Source organism: Eubalaena glacialis, chromosome 14 (assembly GCF_028564815.1).
Source record: "Eubalaena glacialis isolate mEubGla1 chromosome 14, mEubGla1.1.hap2.+ XY, whole genome shotgun sequence".
Lineage (NCBI taxonomy): Eukaryota > Metazoa > Chordata > Mammalia > Artiodactyla > Balaenidae > Eubalaena > Eubalaena glacialis.
The window spans coordinates 93,358,557-93,382,608 of record NC_083729.1 but is presented as its reverse complement, the minus strand read 5'-3'; the positions used below and the strand labels follow the sequence as shown (position 1 = coordinate 93,382,608).

Genomic DNA, 24,052 nt, shown 5'->3' with positions numbered 1-24,052 from the left:
GCACAATTTATATAATACTTTGACAGACAAAAATATATGTTTAGAACTATTATATGTATCTGTCTGTTCAGTAGCAAACTTACAATAAATTATACATTATACCAGAGTAAATTTTCTTAAAGACTAAAAAGAAAAAGTCACATTTATGTTTAAAATACAGTGCTAGTTCATTATTTCCAAATAAAAAAAGCTAACAGCCATTACATTAGATTCACTTATTTCAAGCTTACAGTCATTTGATAGTCACATCAAATTCATTACTTGTAAGTGTAGCAATGAAGTTGGATGTTAACATGGAGTGTTTGAAAGTTTGTTCCTAACATTTCAGTCCGGCTACAAGCTTGATATTTTGAAAAGCATGTGTAAAAAGAAACACTAAAATGACACAAGGAACATGTTACACTTATTGTAAAAGTATGAAAATAAAATATGTATTTTATTCTAACGCTTTATCCACAGGTATTGCCTCCAAAGGTTAATACACCCAGTGTCTGAGATGTTGCTCTTTTATTTTCATTGAGAACGGGTTTTTGAAAATTAGGCCCACGGAGGAAAGACAGAAGCCTACAAAGCCGTGCGCATTACCCATGATGTCGAGACAGAGCAAATGATGGGCATAAAGCATTGTCTACCATGTTTCACAATTTTGTTCCTTCCTTAGAAACTGGGGGATTTGTGTGTAAATGATCCTAAATAAACACTCTATGACTGTTGTTTCATTCCTTTTGATCCTCAACTTTTTTTTGTCCTTTTAAAAGAATCATCTTGCTAATATTTAGCCATTTACTGATGTATTTTACCCTAACCTAGTTTTTTTTTTGTATATCTAGTTTGAGAATAGGAAAGAAAGAATAAGTTAAATAAACACAGAACATTATTTATTAGCTTAAATTATTTAAGGTTTCTAGTTTTTAATATCTTGGACAAGGTAAATGCTTTTTCCCCTTTATCTTTCTACTATTACAAAATGAATGGAATGGAAGAAATTTTCACTATTAGTATTAATTCTTTTTCACTGGATTTAAATACGGTCATTTGGACAACTGTTGCCCAACAGAATTGTAAAATATAATATCGGTAGAGACCATACTTCCCTGTTTCACTCTACTATAACATGGGTGATGTGTTTCTATGGAAGCATGTGCCTAAAGGGGTTGAAACAATTTATGATGATGGAGTGGGTGAAAATAATTATTCAGGTAGAGTGCGGGAAAGAGGCACATATGAAGTATCTCATTTGCCAGGAGCTGCAGTCCCCATCAATTAATTACCTTTACCTGTCAAAAATTTCCACCTTTGTAGTTTTTAAAAAATATGTTTCCTGCCCCTGTTTCTTCTCTCAACCCGTGTCCGAGAAACTTGGGACTCCCACACTTGCTTGTTCCAAAACTGTGCTCCTTTCCAAGCACTCCATTCTGAGCAAAGAGATGGGTACAAAAAAAATTCCCTTTTCATTTAGGTTACAGACGATGTTTTGTAAAGATTCTGAATGCAATGTCACATTCACCACCAAGCTTGGATAAAGCATTAAAAATATGGGAATGACAACATATAAAATTATTTAATTTCACGTTTTAAAAATTACCCTGTAAATTTAATTCATGTTTAATAACAAAGGAGAGTATTATTTGATGCTTTTGGACAATTGCAGTAAAAAAAGGAATTCTAGCTTCCCAAACACAACTTTTATACTTAATGTCGAACACTGAATTTTCACTTTGTCTATGAATCACAAAAAAAGAAATATTTTTTGGAAAAAGTGCTTTAGTTTGAATAATTCAGGCTGCCTTTCTTTAACTGGATCAAATGCTTAGATAATTTTTCCGCTGATCAGCTCACTCTGCTTTTGTACACGCAGCTCCAGTTATTTCTATAATGTGACTGATGGGAAAGCATTTAAAATTTGAAAATGGATACAAACCATTACATATAAATATACACATATTTTTTTTAACTCCAGAAAAGGAGCAAAATAATATTTAATGACCAACCTCATGAAAGTTATGTAGACACCAAATGTTAAAATAAAGTCCTTCTTCCCTTTAGGCTTAATTTTACTTTCTCCTTTCTTCTGCATTTTAAAATTCACTATATACGATTTGTAGTGGTGATCTGTCCAGTACCTAAGACTGGTTTTTGCAAAAAAGGGCCACAGAGTAGCTCTCTTGACACTAAATCATCCTCATTAACTAACATTCAAAACCGAGTGGTTTCGTTTTTCTAATTTTACTACTATCAGGAGGTGTGGTTTGCCTCTCACTAAGCTTAATTGGTGTGTAACTATCTCACCTTACAAATGGCTCAATTTCACTTCCAATACTAATACATAGCAAGTCAACAGATTACTTCTTTTCTCATGAAGCAAAATTTTCTAAACTTCAGATGAAGGTAAAAGTTCACTGTTGTTCCTGTCACTTTCTACTTAGTGGCCTTCTTGATTTATTGCTGTAAGGTTGCCTAATAATCACGCCTTTCTCACCATAGGTACTTTCCCCAACGCATATGGTAGTTGTATGGTAGTTTTAGACACACCCAAAGGAACCAGGGATCCTCTATCAAGACGGAATCTACTATCATCTTGCATGCAAGAAATGCCACTACACAATATTTTTTTGTGTGTCTGCTTTGCCTGCACTCAGAATAATACATACCACTACTAAAAGAAAAACAAATTGCACATTCAGCGAATGTTATAATTAAGAACATGAAAGAAGGAATTATTCATCACATCAGAGAAATCAGCTGATTAATTCGCTGTACCATTCACTGGAGTGATGGGGATTTGTTCTCACAACTTCAGTGTGAGAGTTAAACTAGACTCACAGGGCATTCGCAAACAAGGTCGGGATCAAGGCTACCCAGTCTCCTTGGCTTTCTCACATCTACTTCCTTTTTCCATAATAAAGGTGAACACTCTTTTTGGCTCTCCATTCTTTGAGTGGGGTTTTATTCATGTTTGAATACTTAACAAAACTACTGAGAGTCGAAATCAAATGAGGATGAGATGTGTCCACGAGGGAGAAAGGGATGCTGCTTCAGGGGTGCTTCCTTCTGGCTTGTCTTGGATGTGTGCAATTGCACTATTATATGGATTTTTGTCCTCCTGAACATTATTTTTAAAATATATTTTATATGCCGCAAACCACCCTTCCAGGACTAGCCTGCTATAGCGCTCCGTCTAGGAAAGCAGTGAGGATGTGTTTATTGTAAATTATCTTCAGTCCCAGACCCCTCTGGACTGGAATCCATGTTGAGGAGGGCCTCCTGATTGGTGAAAGTCGAGCTGAGAGTTATGCTCTGCCGAGGCTTCACAGGTGCAAGTTCATCTAGCTTAATATTTTCATTTCTGACCAGAATTGTCCTATCCATGTTTTCTTCACTGTGCCTTGCAACGACAGCATCAAATACATCTAATTTTGGTGGCAAGGTTCCACTTTCAAATAGGTATTTGGCTAAATAAGAGATGCAAATGTTGGATAAGAATGAGGTCACCATGGCAAGGGTTTTAAATGGGAATCTCTGATTATATATGCCACTTTTATCAATGTAATAACCAGGGTAAAAGATCAAGGGCTGCAGGTTCAGGTACGGCTCCCCGCCGGTTACTCTCAGGAAAAGGCCAGAAATGTAACCTGCCACGGCCCCATACGTGTTGGTCCCCTTGATGAAGAGCACGCAGAGCAGCTGCGGGAAGATGATGATGTATACGAGGTCGGAGCTGAGGTACCAGAGCCCGTACACCGTCTTCGTCAGCAAGGCCATGGTCATTGCAGAAGCTCCAAACACGAACACCGTGATGCGCATGACCCAGACGAGCTCCTTGTCGGAAGCCTGCAAGAAATCGCCATCGAGTCAGTTTTTCTGAGGACGTGCTGGCTCCTCTAGGAGGAGAATGAGATGCCTTCCTGTGTTTTAAAGCTGCTCTAAAGAATCCCCCTGGTTCAAAAGGCTCAGTCTATGGGTAAAACCAGCCGAAACCACAGCATGTGAAGCGAGCAATCTAGCCAGCCTCCCTGGGCGACCTTGGGAGAGGCTTCAGTGACCCGTATGCAGGAAGCAGAGCCCACTCGCGCTCTTCGCTGAATGTCAGAGGGAGACGTGAGATGCGCGCTGGGTCCTTGTAGGGGAATGATAATGCAAGGGAAGATTTCTTTACTTTCCACGTTAAGGAATAGTTTTTCATGTGGCAGTGAGAGGTTGTGGCCTGTCTTCCTCTCTTCCTGGAGGGTAACCGCCTTAAAAAACAAGTGGGACCATTTTGTTAACTATGACCTAGAAAACCTAGAGAAAGGCAAGCCTGAATCAAGGAAGAAGGTGGAGGGGGGCTCTGGGCCCCTCAGTGAGCACGATCGTGCTGCTCTGCGCCCTTGCATTCAATAAGGAAAATCAAATTGAGAGGCTGTTTTCTGACAAAGGAGGACTTGGGGTTCAAGCGAAGACCAGGACAGGTGTGAGACCAACACCCATGAAATAATTACTCATTTTCTTCTGCCTCTGCCAGGGTTCCTGAATTTCTTATCGTATTTACTTAAACTCAAAGTTTTTCTAAGTTATTTGAGGTTTCATTGCTCGTTCATTAGAAAGAGAAGACTTTTAAATTATTGCAATATGACTGTACCTCTTGGGAAATAGTTATATCGATTAGTGCCCTTCAGTATTAGCGTGAATGACAACATGCATTAAAAACCTCATATACAGCATAAATAAAGTGCTGAATCAAAGTAGGGTCAGGTTTTCATGCAGACTATTAATAAGTATAGAGAAACACCTACACAGTAAGTGCAAGGAGGAGAACAAGAGCAATAATGTTATGTTGAAAAAACTGTTCTTACATTTTGTCTGAAGGAAAGCTGGTAGATGTTGCGAGCAAACATCGAACTTGCTGACAAGATGGAAGAATCTGCTGATGACATGACAGCAGCAGAAACGGCTCCAAGGCCAAAGTAAGAAATGTACACAGGGCAGAGATACTTCAGGACAATCGGCAAGATCATGTCTGCCTGTTGGTTGTCCTTGGGGTCGAGAGGCCCGTATCCAGTCTGGCTCCAGTCTGTGGATAGAAACAACAAACACAACAACCAAAGAGCCATCCATTCATCCATGCATCCATCCATCCATCCATCTGGGGTCATCCTATTTACTAGGTAGCTTTCGAAATAAAATCGGAACCTATAAACTAGTCTAATCAGTGGGAAATCTAATTAGTCTAACAGGGCATGTTAGTTTAATTAGGTGGGAAGTCCATGTACTGGTCCAGTGAAATTGTCTCATATATTCCAGCTACTAATGGGTTACAGTTAGTCTTATGCACAAGACCTGAACAGAAAATGGTGGTGTGAAATATATATATATATAATTAAATATATATTTAATATATATTTCTCATCTTCAATGTTACAATGGTGTTACATTGTGCACACTTATAGAAAATAAGTGTTCTTAAGCTGAAGCATAGAGCGTTCCTCCAGCCATGCAGAGATGTGAGAGAACTCATACTGTTTCATTGCTCAGGTACACACATTAAGTGGATAAAGACGGCAGTGGGGCTATTCTCACCCATCCTCTTCCTGGATAAAGTCTTGTTATTGGAGCTTCCTCAGCATTATTCTTCTCTCAATTCTTTCTTGCATCGAATTCCACTTACTAGAAATAGGCATGATGGACCAAGGACAGTCCCCTTTTATTGAATAAAAAGTGCAAGTATGGGGCTGAAATTTTCAGGCAGTTTTTAGACTCTGTAGTAAAAGGACTTGAAACATAACTTTATCTTTGCATATATATCTGCTTTACTGTTTAGTTTTACTAGCATGTGCTGAAGAATACAACAGAAGCTTTAAATGTCCTTTAGTATAGTTCCTTTCTTATTCGTTGAACTTTAATGTCATGATTTCAGGACCAAATAGGAGTGGTTTCCCTTGGATCCTACCATTTTTCCTTCCTCCATCTTCTATTACAATTGTTCAAAGCCGTGCTTTGATGTGGCCTATTTTATAGCATTAACTGAGATGTTATGGTACCAGAAATAACAACCAAGAATTTGTATCTCATCCAAGAAAAAAATAGGCTTTACAATTTTTTTTTTAGTCTGTTTTCCAGCAACACACACACACTAATGGCCAGACCTGTTTTCTGATTGTGACATAAATGCCATCTTTTATTCTAAGGCACACAGTCACCTTTGTCAGCCACCTTTTTGAGTGTTCATCACATCATGGATGAACAACTGGAATAGAGCATGTACACTATGAACCACGGTGGTTCTCTTCAAAATTAAATAGTCCAATCAACATCTCTATTAATTGAAAGTCAAAGTAGCCACTGAGCATCATCCTGGGTCATCTTTACAAAACACAACAGAGCGAAAGGTAAATTTCCTTAATCTCTTTTAATTACCTCTACCTAGAGGGTGCCTTTGATTTTCAGTTAATGTGATATACTTTCATGAAATGCTCTTGGAAGTTGTATATCACGGGAACATAAGGGTCAGGAGTAATTAATAAGTGGAATCAAATTAAGGATGTGATTTAAAAAATGTTCTGGATAAAATATAAAATAGATAGCTAGTGGGAAGCAGCTGCATCGCATGGGGAGATCAGCTCGGTGCTTTGTGACCACCTAGAGGGGTGGAATAGGGAGGGTGGAGGGGGACGCAAGAGGGAGGGGATATGGGGATATATGTATACATATAGCTGATTCACATGTTTAAAAAAACAACAAAAACAAAGAAAAAAACCAAAAAAACAAAAACAAAAACAAAATGTTCTGGATAGAGGCTAACTGGGAGATCAGTATCTCATAAAGGTCTTTTTTTTTTTTTTTTTACCAATTTTGAGCAAGATATTCTCTAAGCACCTTAGTGAGTTAGTTTATCTTTACCTACAAACGTACTGATTGATTTCTCCAAGAAAGGAAACCTTTAATTAACAAACTATTGAAAATGTAAACAGAAGCCTCAAGTTCAAAGTGGTCCTTAGGTGGTCATGGTGATGGCAGGTCAACTTCTGAGTCAGTGGTTCTCAAATTTGACTCACCAAGGGGACGTTTATTATTTATTTATTATTTATTAATTTAATTAATTATTTTTGGCTGCGTCAGGTCTTAGTTGCAGCACGTGGGATCTTTCGTTGTGGTGCGTGGGCTTCTCTCTAGCTGTGGCACATGGGCTCCGTAGTTGTGGTGCGTGGGCTTAGTTGCCCCGCGGCATGTGGGAATCTTAGTTCCCCAACCAGGGATCGAACCCGCGTCCCCTACATTGGAAGTTGGATTCTTAACCACTGGACCACCAGGAAGTCCCTGCCAAGAGGACTTTTAAAAACACCAGTCTCTGGCTCTATCTTAGCTTATTAAAATAAAATCCCCGTGGGGTAGGATAGAAATGAGTCCCTCCGCCTCCCCAGATGATGACAGTGTGCACCTTGGCTGAGAACCACTGCTGACAAGATCACAAATACACAGTTGAGAAATATACCAACACTGGGGGGGGGGTGCTTTAAAATGTCTTATTGGTGAGGTGTGCAATCAATGTCTGAACTATAAGACAATTTGTTGACATATTACAAAGGTAGATATATGAACATGATGAGAAACCATTAATTGTGTGCGGGGAAGAGGGAAAGTGGGGGAGGGAGGGCAGCTGAGTGGTAACTGGTGACTTGGATGAAGCCTGAGTGAGTCAATTAGTGAAGCTGCAAGAGATTTACCTGTTGATGCGCCAATGGCTCCAATGAGTATGGCTGGCAGAGCCATCACCATGCACCCGAAAGCTGCCAGGAAGGACAGCACTTGAGCGTAGGTGGCTGAGGATGAAGACAGGACCCTCTGGAAGTAGGCTTGCCACGGGATTCCACCCAGCATCTGTGTGGGAACCACGGGGACTCAAAATGAATTGGAGGCAAATAGCATCTATTAGGTATTTTTAAAATGAGATTTTTTTTTTAACAATCACATTCAGAATAGTCACATGTATGGCTCTGAAGGGTAGAAAATGGTCCTGCATGCTGCTTGTCTCCACTGCTGTCACTAAGTCATTGTCATAGGTTCAGTTGTGCAGAATTTCTCAAGTTCTTTTCTCTCATAATTATGTAGCACAATATTTTCTTTTGCTTAATTTACCTACTTTAAGCTGCATTATATACAACTACCCAGAAACCTTCAGTTTGTTCTTATCTGGAAGTTCTAACAACCACAAAACTATCTCAAAAAATTAAGATTCTGAAACCATGAAGTTTAATTTGATTCAAAACACCCAATGGATATTTCTGGATTCCGGTCATGTGCCAGGCAGCGTAACAGTTGTCAGAGCCCAAAGATGAGTGAAAAGTGGTTTCTGCTCTTGAGGTCACTGTCCACTGGGAGAGTCAGTGCATTATGGTGTTTTCTAGACTGGGCTGTGCAGAGGCTCAAGACAATATAGGGCATCAAGAAGATGCTAGAATTTCTCTTTATATTCATTGCTACCTCGTACCAAAATGTTATATTGTTGTTTTATTAAACGATTTACACAACGTGCTAGTACAGTACATATAAGCAGTTTATAATTCCTATCCCTACCTTGGGGGTGTGCTTAACATTCTTATGGAGGATATACAATTAAAAAGTTTGGGGCTTCCCTGGTGGCGCAGTGGTTGAGAATCCGCCTGCCAATGCAGGGGACGCGGGTTCGAGCCCTGGTCTGGGAAGATCCCACATGCCGCGGAGCAACTGGGCCCGTGAGCCACAACTACTGAGCCTGCGCGTCTGGAGCCTGTGCTCCGCAACAAGAGAGGCCGTGACAGTGAGAGGCCCGCGCACCGCGATGAAGAGTGGCCCCCACTCGCCACAACTAGAGAAAGCCCTCGCACAGAAACGAAGACCCAACACAGCCAAAAATAAATAAATAAGTAAATAAATTTATAAAAAAAAAAAAAGTTTGGAGACACTGAACTAGCGTGTAATTTGTTGATGCTATAAAGAGGTACATATAGGAACAATAATGAGAAACAATCAATCATCTGGGGGTAACAGAGGGAGGGGAAAGGTGGGAGGAAGACAGAGGCATGGTAACCTACAGAAACGGCATTTGAGTCCCCTTAAGCATCAAGAGGGTGTCACTAGGTGGAGATGGAGAGGGAGGAGAGTTCTTGGGAAAGAACCCAATATGAAAAAGAAAAAGAAAAAAACAAAGAGGCAGCCATTAGACCACCGTGTGTTTGGTATGGGTAGAGGTCAGGGTGTGTGTGGGTGGTGAGAGAGGAGGCTGGAGAATCCTCTCACTGGCGTAGAGTCAGTGTTCAGTAAATATTTATCATGTGAGTGAGTGAATTGAGGAGGGAACTTCCCACATCACAATGTACTGAAGTTGCTTCTTTGATTGTCTGTCTGTCTCACTGGCTCCGAGTTCTGGGACATCTGTCTTGTTTATTATTGTCACATCTGTGCCAATCACATATTGGCTCCAGAACAATTTCCTTCTTATAAAAGCCATACAAGCTCAAAAGCAAAACAAACAAACAAAACAAAACAAAGGCAAAAGAAGAAATTCTAAAATTCATAATCCCATGCCTCAAATCTATATGCTTCCAAAACTTTTCCTTTTGTTTTGCAACCTGTAAATCAGTATATCATTGACATCTTCCATGTTGATGAATATTTCGTCAATAATTTCAATGACTATGTGAATCGATATATCATAATTTACATACCTGTGTCTATGGACATTTAGGCCATCCAGGTTTGTAAGTCAGGTAAAATCTGGCCTCCACTGACAAACAGGAGCTCTGATGGGAAGGTAGAAATGGGCTTGGAGGAGTGGGATGTGGGTGGGCTGCCAGCAGGGAGACCAGTGAGGGGCTGTCACAATAGGGCCAGGTGATCCAGGAGCTTGATCTAGTGCTAATATAGGGACGGGGGAAGTTTAGGGTGGGACGGGGAGATGCCTCTAGGGTACCATGAGCAGGACTTGACAAGTCATTTCCATGGCAACTGGAAGATCAGAGACCATTGATGAAACGTTTCAAGGCTCGCATCTACAGTTTATTTATTCAGTCAGTCATTCCGCATCTATTATTTCATTTCAACTTATCTTACAATTTGAAGGATGAACATGACTTTTAGTCATACAATTTTTTGAGATGGGAGAAATTGTAGCAATCATTGGATATAATGCCTTATCTTGAAGATGAGTAAATCCGAGGACTAAAGTGTGGTGTAGGAGAAAGGACTTTGGGGTCTTGGTTCTCTGTTTCAATCTGTCACTCAGACAATGGTGTGATTGATAATCAAAAAATTGCCTAGTTTTTCTAAGTCTCATCATCTCTCCCATATAACCATAAATACACCAGCCATGAAGGTAAAATTACACATACATATAATATTTAATTGCCTTCTCCGTTCAATTCATAATTGTAAACCATGCCAGAAAAATTTCAGCCAATGCATTTCTTAACAATCGTTGGGGAAAAAGCCCTCCTCCCCACCACTGGAAACATTAGTTTACATGTTTTCCTGTCTTCTTACCAGTAAGTTCTTCACGGGGGCAGACACATCTACTTTCAGTGTTAAAATTTAACAAAGTGCCACAGACACATAATGAAATCACAAAATATTGTGAATCTTCTAAAAAGGGAACAAACATAAACAATTTCCCCTTAATTTTGATAACAATCTATTGCTTACTTTGAAATCAAATACATTGTTTTCTTAAAATACATAACCCCTCTAGCAAAATCACAAAATCACAAAATCTCTGAGGGAGAGGTTCTCTGGTACTCCCTCTCCCTCTGTCTGTGATCTGCCTTGATTTCTTCCATGCCCACCCCTCAAGGCCACCACCTTCACCCACAGGTTCTGCACATTCCCAGCTGCCTGACCTCCCCGCCTTCTTTCTTGGCATCTGTCCTGGGTGACACCTCCCTTCCCTACGTATCTCATGCACTTAAGGCCTTATGACACCACAAATTTAATTAGAGACTGAATGAGTTACTTATTTCAGAAGAAGTTGGATTTTAATGCCTTAATCCAAGATACAAAATAGAATGTTTAGCTGGTGTGGCTCTCAGATCGGGGGAGGTATCCGGCAGTAGGGCGTGGTGTTCAGCACAAGTGTGGACACACCACACATAACCCCAGGGAAGTGATCGCTTTGACACTTGTCAGTGGCCCCATCCTTCTTCCAGTAGGAAGCAGTCAACCCAGAAATGGACAGGAGGGTGCATTTTAGTGTTACATATAAACACTAAAATCTTGGAAGTGCGTCTGATTTTAGGACAAGTGAGAGTGCCTTCCTCGGGTAAGAGCATCACTTACCAACAACAGAAAGCTATCAAGCCACGTGTAGACTTCAAACGGCTCAATGGTCCCCAGCCAGGGCTTCTGGTACTTGGTGTGCACGGCCGTGAACCCGATGTCAGCTACCGCAGAATGTGACAGCGCGAAGGGGACGCTGACCCACTGCAACCAGAGCGCGGGAGAGCGTTAGGCCGTGCGACTGTCTGGGACATGCAGGATTTAGTCTATTATTTTTTTCTCGTAGATGGCACAGCTCAGTGTCCCTCTTGTTCAGGGAAGGGCCTGGAAGCATGTTCTCTGTGGGACACCGTGAAACACTGACTTAGGAGAGTTAGAGTAGCACATATGCAGCTTTTGTGCGAATGATGCCATTTCACATTAACTACACAGCAGCCACCAAAGACCTTTGGGAAGAAAACGTTGAATTTGAGAACTTTACATATGTTTATATGTAAACTTTTTGTGTTTTCTTAGAATTAGAAGAAGATATCCATTCCTTAAAGCGACCGAGAAGATTTGATTGAAAATAATTTCTATGTCCCATGAGCAGTTTCATGGATTAACCAAAACTAATAGAAGGAAGGGTTAAGAGACAAATACAGATTAGTGTCAGGATTTCAATTTTAACTGTGAGGGAAGTTATTCAAGGACGATCCCACATGTGTTTCCATCAAATGGAGGCATGAAGGAGAGGAAGCCCTAGACCTTACTAAGACTTAACTGAGGGCACTTTTCTGTCAAAATCTCACAATGTGACTAGAGGTTTTTCATCCAATTAATCCACAGAGAAATGAAAAGTTTCCAATAGTATACGACTTACTGTGTATTACTCATGATGGGAAAATAACATTTCTGTTAATTTTTGCTGAGTTAGTATAAAATACCACATTATCTTTCACAAAAGGAGAAAGGAAGGAAAGAAGGAAGAAAAGAAGGGAGAGAGAAGGAAAGGAAGAAGGGAAGGGAGGGAGGGAGGAAGGAAGGAAGCAAGGAAAGAAGGAAGGAAGAAAAGAAGGAAGGATGGAAGAGAGAAGGGAAGGAAGGAAGAAAGAAAGTCTGTGAATGGCCCCACTTACCAGTCCCACGAAAATGCAGAAGAGCTGAACGACATCTGTGTAGGCCACGGCGTAGAGCCCGCCCACCAGGGTGTACAGCGTGGCGATAAGGGCGGAGACAATGACGGACACGCGCACATCGGTGCTAATGATCACGCTGATAGTGGCTCCTGGAAGGATTGGATGAGAACAGCCCAGGTGAAGTCTCACATTCACATTCTTCCGTCTCAGTAAACTGAATATGCACATGCATATCTGCATTTATATATATACACACACACATATGTTTAAAAATAATCTTTCTTTCTGAAATTAGTGCTTTGCTCACTTATTTATGTGTGGACACCTGAAATTCACGATTTGTTTACAGATCCATGGCATATACTACACTGAATACTACTATAAGATCTTGCAGTAATGCCACCAACTACCTGAAACTCTGACTTTGTTGAACATATGCAGTGTATTTACTCACATCCATGAGAAAAATAAGCCTTTATGATAAGCATAACCACCCATCTCCACATTTTACAATCAGCATTCATTTGCTCTTTTGCATTAACTCTGACCTCAGCCAGCTTTTATTAGATGACACATGGTATAAGTTACCAAGGTTTGAAACAAATTCGTAGGAGAAAATAATAAAATTGGTAACTCGTTCCTTCCAACTTTTTCAACTTAGTGAAAGACTACTTTTATTTTATTTGTTTGCTGGAGAATTCCAGTCTTGCCCCTAGGACACCAGTGCACTGAAGAGCCGTAGATTTTAGCATCATGTTTTAAAGTAATTTTCATCATCAAAATTGTAAACTTGCCTTAGAAGTCGATCTATGCTTTTCTGACTTTCTGACTTTGTTTACTGTGTTCGTTGGTGTCTGTATTTCCAATAGAATGTTATGGTATGGACAGCTGGACCACTGCAGTTCTTGGACTGCCAGTTCAGAATTCACTTGCTGCTCTACACACCCTTTCCCTGTTCTTCTCAAAAGTGGTATAGTTTATATTTCGTATTATTAAACGCAGCAATGATATTCCTGCCACGTTAACATACATGCAACAAATCTGTGATTTCTTTGAATCATTACTTGCAATCTTACATTCTACTATCGCTTCTCAATGGCATGCTAATAGCATAGGCAACCCACCCGAGATGAAAAATCCATTATCTAAAGAGCAGTATATTTTGATCTAAGAAAACAATGCAAAATATTTTTCAAGAAATTTTTCCTTAGTACTTTGGCTTTGGTATCAAAATTGAATTACTTTCTTGTGTGAAAACCAGTTGAGAAAAGGAAATGCCTAGTAAGGAATTGGGAGAAGGGAAAGAGGTCAATTATTTACAAGTGACTTTGGATAAATGACTGAATTATTGTTGTATGGATATTTAACAAGTTATTATTTTTTTTCTCCTGAGATTATTTACTTCATGCTGAAACTTTTGTCGCAATTCTCTGTCATTCATCTTTGGTCTAGTTCTCTACTTTAAGAACAACATTTTAGAGTCATACCCCATGAATTATGAAAAGTCCAATTATTACCCAACCTCTTTTGAATACTGTTTAATTTCTCACCCTTTTGTGAAATTTCTATTAATCCTACACATCCAAAAGGTAGGGAGGCTGTATGTTATAGAAGAAAGATCACTAGACGGGGAGCCTAAAGATTTAGGGTCCTAGTAAATGCTGCCATTTGGCTGTAACTCAGTGGTTTTAAAGAAGTCACCTACTTTTGTACCACTATTAAGGTTGGGATAAATTTTTTCTCTAAATATTTTCTAAATCACCCCATCATTTGTAGTGAGTAAAATCAAAGTTATACTTCCAGATCTGTTGTGAAATATTAATTTACTCATGCAGCCATAAAACTAAATATACTGCAAATAAAGTTATAAAAATTATCTGAATTGAGCCGTTAAAAGTGTAAATATACATTTCTTTAAGAAGCTGTAAGGGTGTTGTCTGTTTATACCAAGAAGATAGTTTAAGATACTCCTTTAGTGGTGAACTATGCTCATTCATACATATTCATAGTAAGGTGGTAAAAGATCTTGTCCCAAGTTATTTCTAATAAACACTAACTTTGAATTATGTCCAACTATTATTTTTGAAGAAAATAGAGGTGTTAATTTAAAATTCACACACATTCTTTTTACCAGAGCATATATTTCAAGAACAGCAGTAATATTTTCATAAATGTTGTTTGATATGTGTGTGTGTAGAGAGACATTAATATATTTTACATATATGTTGACATGCACACACAGATGTAGACACATATATTTACAAAAATAACTAATTGCAGCAAAGTTGAGTTTAGCTATTAAATTTCCAAAATACTTTAGAAATAATAGATTATTCATTCTATTCTCCCTTCAGGGCTCTGTTATATAAATTGATCTTTATTCAGTGAGAGTGAACATTTTGTATTCTGTTAGATATTCAGCCCACTCCTTTTTTGATATCTCAGCATGCAGTTTGTTCTTAAAGCCAGCATTTTCTGGCATTGAAACCAGTGACAAATAAACTACCGTTGCTTCTTAGCTAATGAGAGCAAGGTGGGAAGGGAGCTGTGCTTTTATATAAAATTTCATTAGGATGTGGCAGTGGTGGTTGTGGAGTATGATTACTTAGTGCCAGGAAAGTGCAACATTTTCACTGAGTTATTACAGCTTTTTTAAAACTATCAAGTTCTCTTCTTTTCTACACCAAGTCATTCCTTCATTTTACAGTTGGAGACCAGGAAAATAAGATAGGATTATACAAGAGTCTAGAGAGACAGGAATGAAGAGTGGTGTAAACTAATAGCTGATATTACAGAGACCAGATCTGATGATAATACTGAGACCAGAAGACTAGCTTGTAGTCTAATATGCAACAGAGAAGGCAATTCATCTTATCTGACTTTTGTTTTGTCCACTTAAAGTCTGACTGTAGACATAAGCCCATTGTTCCCATTTGTAAGAGGAGATGGAGAGTAACGTGCGTGTCCTGGGTGTCACACATGCACACGGCTCACTGAGGAAGGACAAGGAAGGACCAGCTCTGCTGGTCTTCAGGAAGGAACTCAACACTCAGTAGGATGGTGTAGATTTCTCCTTGATGAGCAGGGAGGGTACTGAGCCTGAAGGTCTCCCACTGAAATCTCTCATTTTCTAGGTCGTACCAGTGGGCTGAGAATCCAAGCACCAAAGACAGGCTGTCCTCAGCACTGATGGATCTTGATAGTAAGTTAGACCCCAAAGAGTCTAAGTCCATTTTCCAAATCCCTGAATATGTCTACAACCCAACAGTCTAGGATGCAATGGGATTACACTGAGAAAGGAAGGACTGTTGTTTTCCTTTTTCTCTTTTGAAGAACATGTAGCTATAGGTGATTCATTCATTCATTCATTTGTGATAGGACTGTAAGTGTTAATAAGACACAGGTCCTGCCTTCAAGAAATTGATAGTTCCTTTTGTGAGGCTGGAAATTGGGAAATAGATAAATAGGCACATAATCATACAAAGTGATAAATCCAATGGAAACAGAATTCCTGGTGCCTCAGGAAGCCCATAGGAAAGGCATCCAGCAGGTTCAAGATGACTGCCCTGAGGAAGTGACATCTCTAGCAGATCTGAAGACACTACCTGGTTGGCTAGAAAGAGGGGCGTGAGTCCTAAGCAGAGGGCAGTGTGCTTGCAAAGTGTCAGAACTGCCATTCTGGAGGAAGGGAGAAGGAAGAGCCCAAGTCATAAGAAGCCTTCCTAGCCTGGTTCAAAGGTCCGGTTTTAAGCAGGAAAGGGACGTGATCAGATTCGACCTTATGGGAGAAAAGCAGGGGGGTGGTGGCATTAATCCAGGTGCTGGAGGTTGGGGGCGGCCTGGCCTGTGGCTGAAGAAAGTAAAGCTGTGTATCTGATGCTCATTCAACCAGAGATGCGCACAGAACGACGTTCTTTGGTCCTTACCTAAGGCAGAGAAAATGGCCGCAGCCCAGAACATTTCCCCCATCAGTGCGGGAATGAACAGGAGCCCCCCCATGCGCTTTCCATAGATCTGCTGAAAGGGGTCTAACATGGTCACGTATCCCTTGGAACGCATGGGTTTGGCAAAGAACAGACCACCTAAAAGAAATTAAAGCAAGTGTTAATGAGAAAATGGAAAATCCCTAATACAATAGTCTTTGCCAACCTTTTACTATATATAATTTCTGAAGGGAAATGAATTTTTTAGAACACTTACACGTGTTGAGGAACCTGTCTGCAAAATCCAGTGAGTACAGGACCAAGAAATATTTAGCAACAAAGTGGAAATTTCTTAATACAATTGTCGTTGCATGCATCCAAGGCCATACATGACATGGAAGAGGCATGTGGATTGAAAAACATGGACCAGCACTGCACTCCGTAAAATGTCTTCATGTATTTGTGTCACCCAGCAGGGCATTCAGATATTTGATTAAGCACAAGATCCAACAAAAGTATTCTAAGTGCAAAAGAAATTTAGGAACTCTCTATTATATAATATTCTTGACCTTTTATTAGTTTGATTTACAAAATGAAATGCAGGTACAATTCAAGTTGATTCATTTTTAATGATATGTCCGCACTATTTTGGAAAGGAAAAAACATCATTATGTTAAGAAATTCACTGTTTTGATAGCAAAACAATCAAGGGAATTTTTTAAAACATATTCCATAATCAAGAGATCCAATCACCTAAACATTAGTGTTACCACTTTCTGATAACAGCTACTTAGGGATTTCTGGTAGCATTTCCCACAATAGTTATTCACATCGTTTGACTTATCTCACTTGTTATTTATATTCCTGATCTTTATGCTTTACTGACTGAGTCACTCAGGTGTAAACTTTTGCTTACCTAAAATCAGACTAAGGGAATATCCAATTGGTGCCTGAGCCCACGCTAGACCGTAATCGGGAACATACACGGCTTCGGCTGTCCCATTGATGTAACCTCCTCCGACCCAGGTGGCTGAAACAGAATGAGAAGTGAGGGGAAGACGTGTCATACCTGTCATCCCTGAGACCTGCTCAGCCCCACACGGCGGCCCTGAGCATCAAGTGGCTGGTGAGGCAGCCACCGGAGACATGGCTTGTCTGAAGTGTTGGAAGAATGCAAAAGGCACATCGGATTTCAAAGACGTAGCATGGAAAAATAAATGTAAGGTTTCTCATTTTTTTTTTTTGTAATGGTTACATGGCAAAAGTAAAACATTTTCAATGTACTGCGTTAAGCCATTCTATTATTTACATTAATTCACCTACTTTTTTATGTTTTTTTAAAGTGATATGTAGAAGATTTCAGATTATATTTGTGGCTTACATCATATTTCCATTGAACAATGTTGCCCCAGATATTTTCTAAATCCACTGTCATCAACATTTTAAAATGATATTATTATATCATAAAGTCTGAGATCATATACAATATGTAATACTATATGACTGCTTCTCAATAATACTACGACTTTTCCCCCAGCCTCCATAACATGGGGTCAAGTGTCTTCATTTCAAAGGCCTTTTGTTTTAATTGTATTGATCTTTTCTCATTGATCATGACTGTTGTCTTCAAGGAGTGGGAGGGGTGTGTGTGTGTGCATGCGTGGTTGTGTGTGTGTGTGTGCTTTTCACCAATAGAGTCACTCTGTAAGCATGCTGGGCGCATAGGATTTTGGCAAATCTATTCTGAATTATAAGGAAGTTGTACTCACTCCCTTACACTGTTAAGGGAATGGAGGGAGGTGGGTGTCAGGTGCCCTAAAGTGAGCTTAAATTACCTTTTCCTTCTCTGTCTTCCCAAGCACCCGACCTACACTTAGGGCTAGATCAGCCTTCAGGAGAATTTACAACATTGGCTGCCTGCCCATTTGCAATTCTTTGTTCTGCTCTGGGTCTTTCAGTGAGATGCTTGATATTTCATAAAGAATATAAGAAATACGTCTTCTTCAGATGTTATTTAATAACATTTCTGTAGCATAATAGGTGAAGAAGGGCTATGGAACCAAAGAAAAGACATTTTGATTAAACAAGTTTGGGCCAAGAATGCTCTATAAACTCTATCATTTTCTCTGAGAAGACACTAGACTAGTTGATTCTTGCTGAAAAGCCAAAGTTAATGGAACACTCAGATCTTTGCAGTTTATATCCTTTTAAGAGTATAGTCAAAATATTTAAAATAATCCCTAGGTAGAATTTGTGTAAAATTATGAGGAACATAGGCTGGCATGAAGCTTATCAAATATGAGACTGAATTCTGGGCTGTATTATGCAGTGGGGAATAAAATTTGACTCTGAAAAATTCCCTGAAATTTCACGGTTAGAATGTAAGTAAAATAAATAATATGTATATGAAACTGCCAAAGACGAGTGTTTCTGTTGTGTTTCTTGCCAAAATTTATCTGGCGTTTAATCCAAATCCAAAGCAAAGAAGAGAGAACGTTCAAGGGTTAATCCTATTTTTAAAAGTCAACATGAAAAGACCTTCCTGCAAAGGAATTTTAAGTACATTTAAATGGAGAGTTTATATACAAAAACCTCAAGTGGACAAATGCGTATGTAGCAGCCACCCCATCTTCACGGTAGCTTTTCCATGGTGTTGATAAATAACAAATGCTATGATGTGCTTTTCTCATCCTAAACCCTGCTAAAATTTTAAAGACTCCCCCACCCCGCCCCTCACTGGGCGAGTAACCAGGACCTGGAGCAACGGATTCTCGCAGGCACAGCCCCTGAGACCTCACCTTCCGCCTGGCACCTGGGACCCTTGACTCCACACCAGCAATGTTTTGCTGCATTAAGTAAATATCTGATGGTCTTACAAGCACAACACTTATTAGTGATCATTTTTCATTGTGTAGGTCTCCTCTCCATTTCCAGAAAGAAAACTGGTGCCTGAATGATTGCAAATACTATAATATAGAAGGGCAGACTTGGTTACTTATTATGACTAAAGCCCCCCCATTTTCATCCATCTGGTCCTTTGCATGTTTGTATATTTCATGTCAGATTCATGAGCGAGAACAAGAATTCTTTTAAATTATATGCATTTTTATTTTCAATCTTTATTCTTTATCAAATAATACAATCAATGAATCTGACAAGGTTTAGATAATATGGTTCAGATTTTAATTGAATTATGATATTGATCAAGGCTCTTTTCAGTTCTGAGAGATTTTAAAAAAGTCTTTAAAAGCTGAGCTCGAGCATGACACTTTATAAGAAATATCATAATTCAAATTTTTTCTATACATTTTAATAGCCTATTAGATTAAAAATCACTCTAAATGATAAAAGATAAATTCTGAAATATTATCTTTATGGACATAATAAATGTACTACTAAATTATAGTAATAGAACATTATCATAATTTACAATGAACAAAATACTTTGGTATACAACAGCTCATTTATTCTTTTCAACAGTTTGAGTGAAATCAAAAACTTCTGTCCTTCTATTTTGCTTTTCTTCTTATTTTCTTTGTCATACGAGAAATCTGAAGGAAATATAATTACAATGCTTTAATGCAGTTCAGATACGGTATCATATGTGGATCTTTAGAGGAAAGAGGAAATGTTTGTGCTCTAATGAAAACTGAAAATGAAGGTATGAATGTGTGTATTCATCAGCAGTTGGATACTAAGAGAAAAAACAAGAAAATCTACATGAACGTTTCAGTAAACATCTGCAGGTGGTAGGTAAGCAGGTGATTTTTATTCTTCATGTTTCTGTATTTTTCTAACTTTGTATGTTGTGCATCACAGAAAATATTTTGCAAAACACATTTTTTTTCTGCATATGTGTGTATGTAGAAAAAATTAGAAACAGAGGGTAAAAAAGAGCTCTTTTCACCCTGGGTATCTTCACGAAGAAGTGGGCAGAGACCTGTGGAGGGCTGGGTGTGGTCACTGCAGGGGCCCTGGCATGGCTGCCAGACCTGGGTGTGGACCTGGCTCTGGTCCTTACTAACCACGGGAGTCTGGGTCCTGATGTAACCAGAGCCCTTCCATAGTGATGTCATGAAGATTGAACGAAGCCATGTACAGCCGGCGAAGAGTTAAACAAACAAAATGTTAATATCTGAAAGGTAGAATCGACCGTCCATCAGTTATTCTACAGCATTATAGGTTTCAGATGGCCAAACAGGGATGCAGTCTTCCCAGACTGGTTTGGAAAACTTTGTGATAAACAGGGTGAATCAATTTTAACTAGCACTTCAGGAATGAAATTTGACATCATTTCGATATGATTTGCAATAGGATATTTTTCCACTGAGTACTCCACTCATATTAATCCACTGAGAGTTCCTGTTAGTATGGATTATGTCGCTAACATTGAAGAACTTACTAAGAGTCTAAAATGAAATGTGTGTTGTTAGTGGATACGTATCAGGTGATATTACAGATATAATTTTAAATTGTTGTTTTTCAATATTATTTTCAACAACCGAGAAGAACACAAAAGAAAAACAAGCCACCACTTAATCAGAACCACCTCTGGGCAAAGGAGGAGAGACTGCTCCTAGCACAGAGAGGCTTGAATGGGCAAGAGCTGCAGCTGGTAACCGAGGGATTCCTACTAGGACACACCCTGGCTTTTTTCGTTTCATATCAATGTTCCTGGGAATGTTTTTCTCAGAGCCGTGGATTCATAACATGTGATCGTCTTCCTGTGAGTAAATTATTTCATTACATGGGAGAATAAGGTTTCAAAACAGGACATCCATCAATTTGGAATTGGGTTGCCCCCATATTGATTTATTCAGCTTTAACTAGTTAGTTAAAATCACGAGTTAGTGTTCATTGACTAGTTAGTATTCATTAAGACAACTCAAAGTCACAACTTCATGCCTGTCTTCATGAACAGGAAGGGATGCTGCTTGTATCACATTAATGAACAGAAACACAACTTGTAAGGCTAAGGCACTTCTGCACATTCCTCCACCTCTTTGTTTTTACTGCTTCCACCCGCTGAACAGCCCAGATAGCCCAGATTTGTTTCACTGATATTCTGTCCAGTAATTGATTATAAAATCATTAGTTCCAGCGCTACTGAGTTGAAACCATTTTAATTTTGTTCTAAATAAATGTAAAAAATTATTTTTTAAATATATAAGTAGTGAACACAGAGAATCCCCCAAGGACAAAGAACAAGATTTGCTTTGTCCCTGGAGCAGCTAGGGTGGGATGGCTGCAGGGGTGGTTGCGTCGGAACCCACCTGTCATGGTGAATCCGCCCACCAGCAGCCCGATGTCGCGGCCACCCACAATGATGGCCTCGCTGCGCTCCCCCGAGCTGCCGCTGTTCTTGGTTCTCCACGCAGCCCATATTCCAACCAGCAATATGAGGAGGTAGAACGCCACGATGGCTATCAGCCCTTCCACCTGGAAAGTGCTGGCTCCTGACATCCTGCGCCACTTAAAGAAGAAGTACATTGAAATCGCAAGTTCACCTGCGGTTGCCAACAAGTGTCCTTTCCATCACTCTGTTTCTATTCAACAACTGAACCTTGTTTTGGGTTTCCAAGAAACAGAAGAAATGGGAGATGCTGTTTAAGGAATAATCATTTTGTGTTAAATAAATTCTTGCAATGTAAAATTAACCTTGTCTTGTGTTTTAACTCAGTAACAGTCAGGAAATCACTTACAAACAGTGCGTCTGTATTTGCGTTTTGGAACTATGTACTTATTCAGTCTAGAATTGCTCAGTACTGTAAGTGTATCATAAAAGATTACTCTGAGAATTGACCCATATTCATTCATTCATTATCCTACCCCTCCTTTCAAACAACTTCAGGGAGTTGTTCCAGAAGTAATGTGACATGCAAATATCTGGGGGGGAAAAAAACAACTTTAGGGAAATCCATTTCAAAACCACACGGCCTCCAATTTTCAACAAGTGAAGTGCCCGAGGTTTAAGTTACTGCAGCCACTGAAGAGTTGCGCTGTTTAAAGGGTCTCCCTCCCGATCAACTGTCCCCATCCACTGTCTTCCGTTCCTTCGGATCTGTCCTCCACCCCATTAATGGCACATACAAGAAAACGATTTAAAGTACAGAAATGCCTAAAACATAATGGAGCGGCAGAGGCACTAAAACCAAGACGCTTGGAAGAGACATGCCAAGTTCTAACGCCTTTACTTTCTGGAATTCTCTTCTCTCTTATTTCCCCGGGTGACCGCGTCTATTCATGCTCCCCAATTTACACAAACAAGTTTCTGGGGGAAAACTCAGATATCTGCGCACGCAGGTGAATGACAGACCTTGGGCGAAAGAACCAGCCCCCCTGGGGTTCTGGGGAGGCGAAGGGAGCCCCGGCGGCGGGTGGGGAGGTGGGGTGGGTTTTGCCTTTGTAGCCAGAGCAGGGAAGGGCCGCTGCCCCTCCCGCGCCCCCGGTGTCCCTCCTGCGCCCCCGGTGTCCCTCCTGCGCCCCGCTGCCCCTCCTGCGCCCCAGTGTCCCTCCTGCGCCCCCGGTGTCCCCGCGTCTCCGGCGCCCCTACTGCGCCCCGACTTCACAGCCGCTCGCACCCGCACCCGAGGACCCGGACTGCGGGACCCGCCCCGCCGGGCGTGCCCGCGGGAGGCCCAGAGCCGCGTCGGAGGGCTCGCCCGACGCGCTCCTACCTGGAGAGGTCGCCGCGCAGGGAAGCGCTCCGCGGGTCCGGGCTCCTCTCGGGAACCGTGGAGGCCGAGGCTGCCCGGGACACGGGAGGGGTGGTCAGGGGCGCAGGGCGGCAGGGCCAGGAGGGTCAGGCTCTGGGGACTCCGCACCCCGGGTCTCCCGGAACGCGGCGCGCGCGGAGCTGACAGGTGTGGGCGCGGCGAAGTGGCGATCGATCCAGTATTGGCCACAGACCCCTTTATAAGGGCGGCAGGCGGGCGATCGTCAGAGCCGGGGAGGCGGACGTCAGAGGAAAAGTGCCCCGCGAGCCGGCGGGCGTGGGGCGCAGGGGACGCGCCGGAGCCACCAGGCCGGGCTGGGCTCTGGGCTCCCGGCCAGCGGCCCGGCGGGGTCCCGGCCTGACGCCACGGGCGCGGCGCTGCCACTCCCGCTCCCCTCCTCCTGGAAGCAGGGCGTGATTCCCCGGGGTCATTTCCAATGCCTACTTCCCACTACTCTGGTTGGAAGCAGGGAATGGGGAGACGGGGAGGGTCTCAGGAAGTTGTTTTCAGGTGCAGCCGCTGGAGGTGCAGCAGAGAGGAGGGGTCGAGGGGTTTTGTTTCCCCAGACTTTTGCGGGAATGGTTTCTTGAGGGACCTCTCACTGGTGCTCAGGGGCTGCCTCCCTCCCGGGCCTCTGGTGGAGGCTGATTCTGGCTTCCCTGCAAGGTGTTCTCTGGAGGAGATATTTTGGGAAGGTTTTGAGTGTGATTTTTAAATTCATACCCTTTCCTCTTAAGAATGGGATCAAAATGAAAGACTGTAGGAGTCGTCCAAAACAGCAATGAAGGTAGCAGGTAAGCCAGACAAGGTTGAGCCAACAAGGTTGCTTGCCCACCAAAGTACGCTATTCCAGTGCTGCAAAATTTTGCCATATACGTTTTAAATATCTATCTACACCTAGACATCTATATCTAACACCTACCTTATATATCCATGGGTATAGTTGCATATCTGTAGCTATATTTACATCTAGCTATATTTGTGTATCTATATAGATAGATACAGATATCTGTGTGTATTTCTGTAAGTGTGTGAGTGTAGGGGATGGAGAGAGAGAGAGCACGCGTGAGCA

At 40.9% G+C, this 24,052-nt stretch overlaps 1 protein-coding gene across 1 annotated transcript; it reads right to left on the bottom strand.

Annotated features, from left to right (window-relative positions):
• Nucleotides 1-2,560: 2,560 nt before the first annotated feature.
• On the bottom strand, nucleotides 2,561-23,420 carry SLC5A7 (solute carrier family 5 member 7). Its single transcript, XM_061210936.1, has 9 exons — nucleotides 22,942-23,420; nucleotides 21,538-21,736; nucleotides 17,181-17,294; nucleotides 16,268-16,423; nucleotides 12,342-12,490; nucleotides 11,284-11,427; nucleotides 7,701-7,854; nucleotides 4,833-5,050; nucleotides 2,561-3,831 (listed from the first exon to the last, which is right to left on the bottom strand). Exons 2-9 carry the CDS (start codon nucleotides 21,725-21,727, stop codon nucleotides 3,202-3,204), a joined length of 1,755 nt encoding a protein of 584 aa, XP_061066919.1. The 5' UTR covers nucleotides 21,728-21,736; nucleotides 22,942-23,420; the 3' UTR covers nucleotides 2,561-3,201.
• Nucleotides 23,421-24,052: the final 632 nt, after the last annotated feature.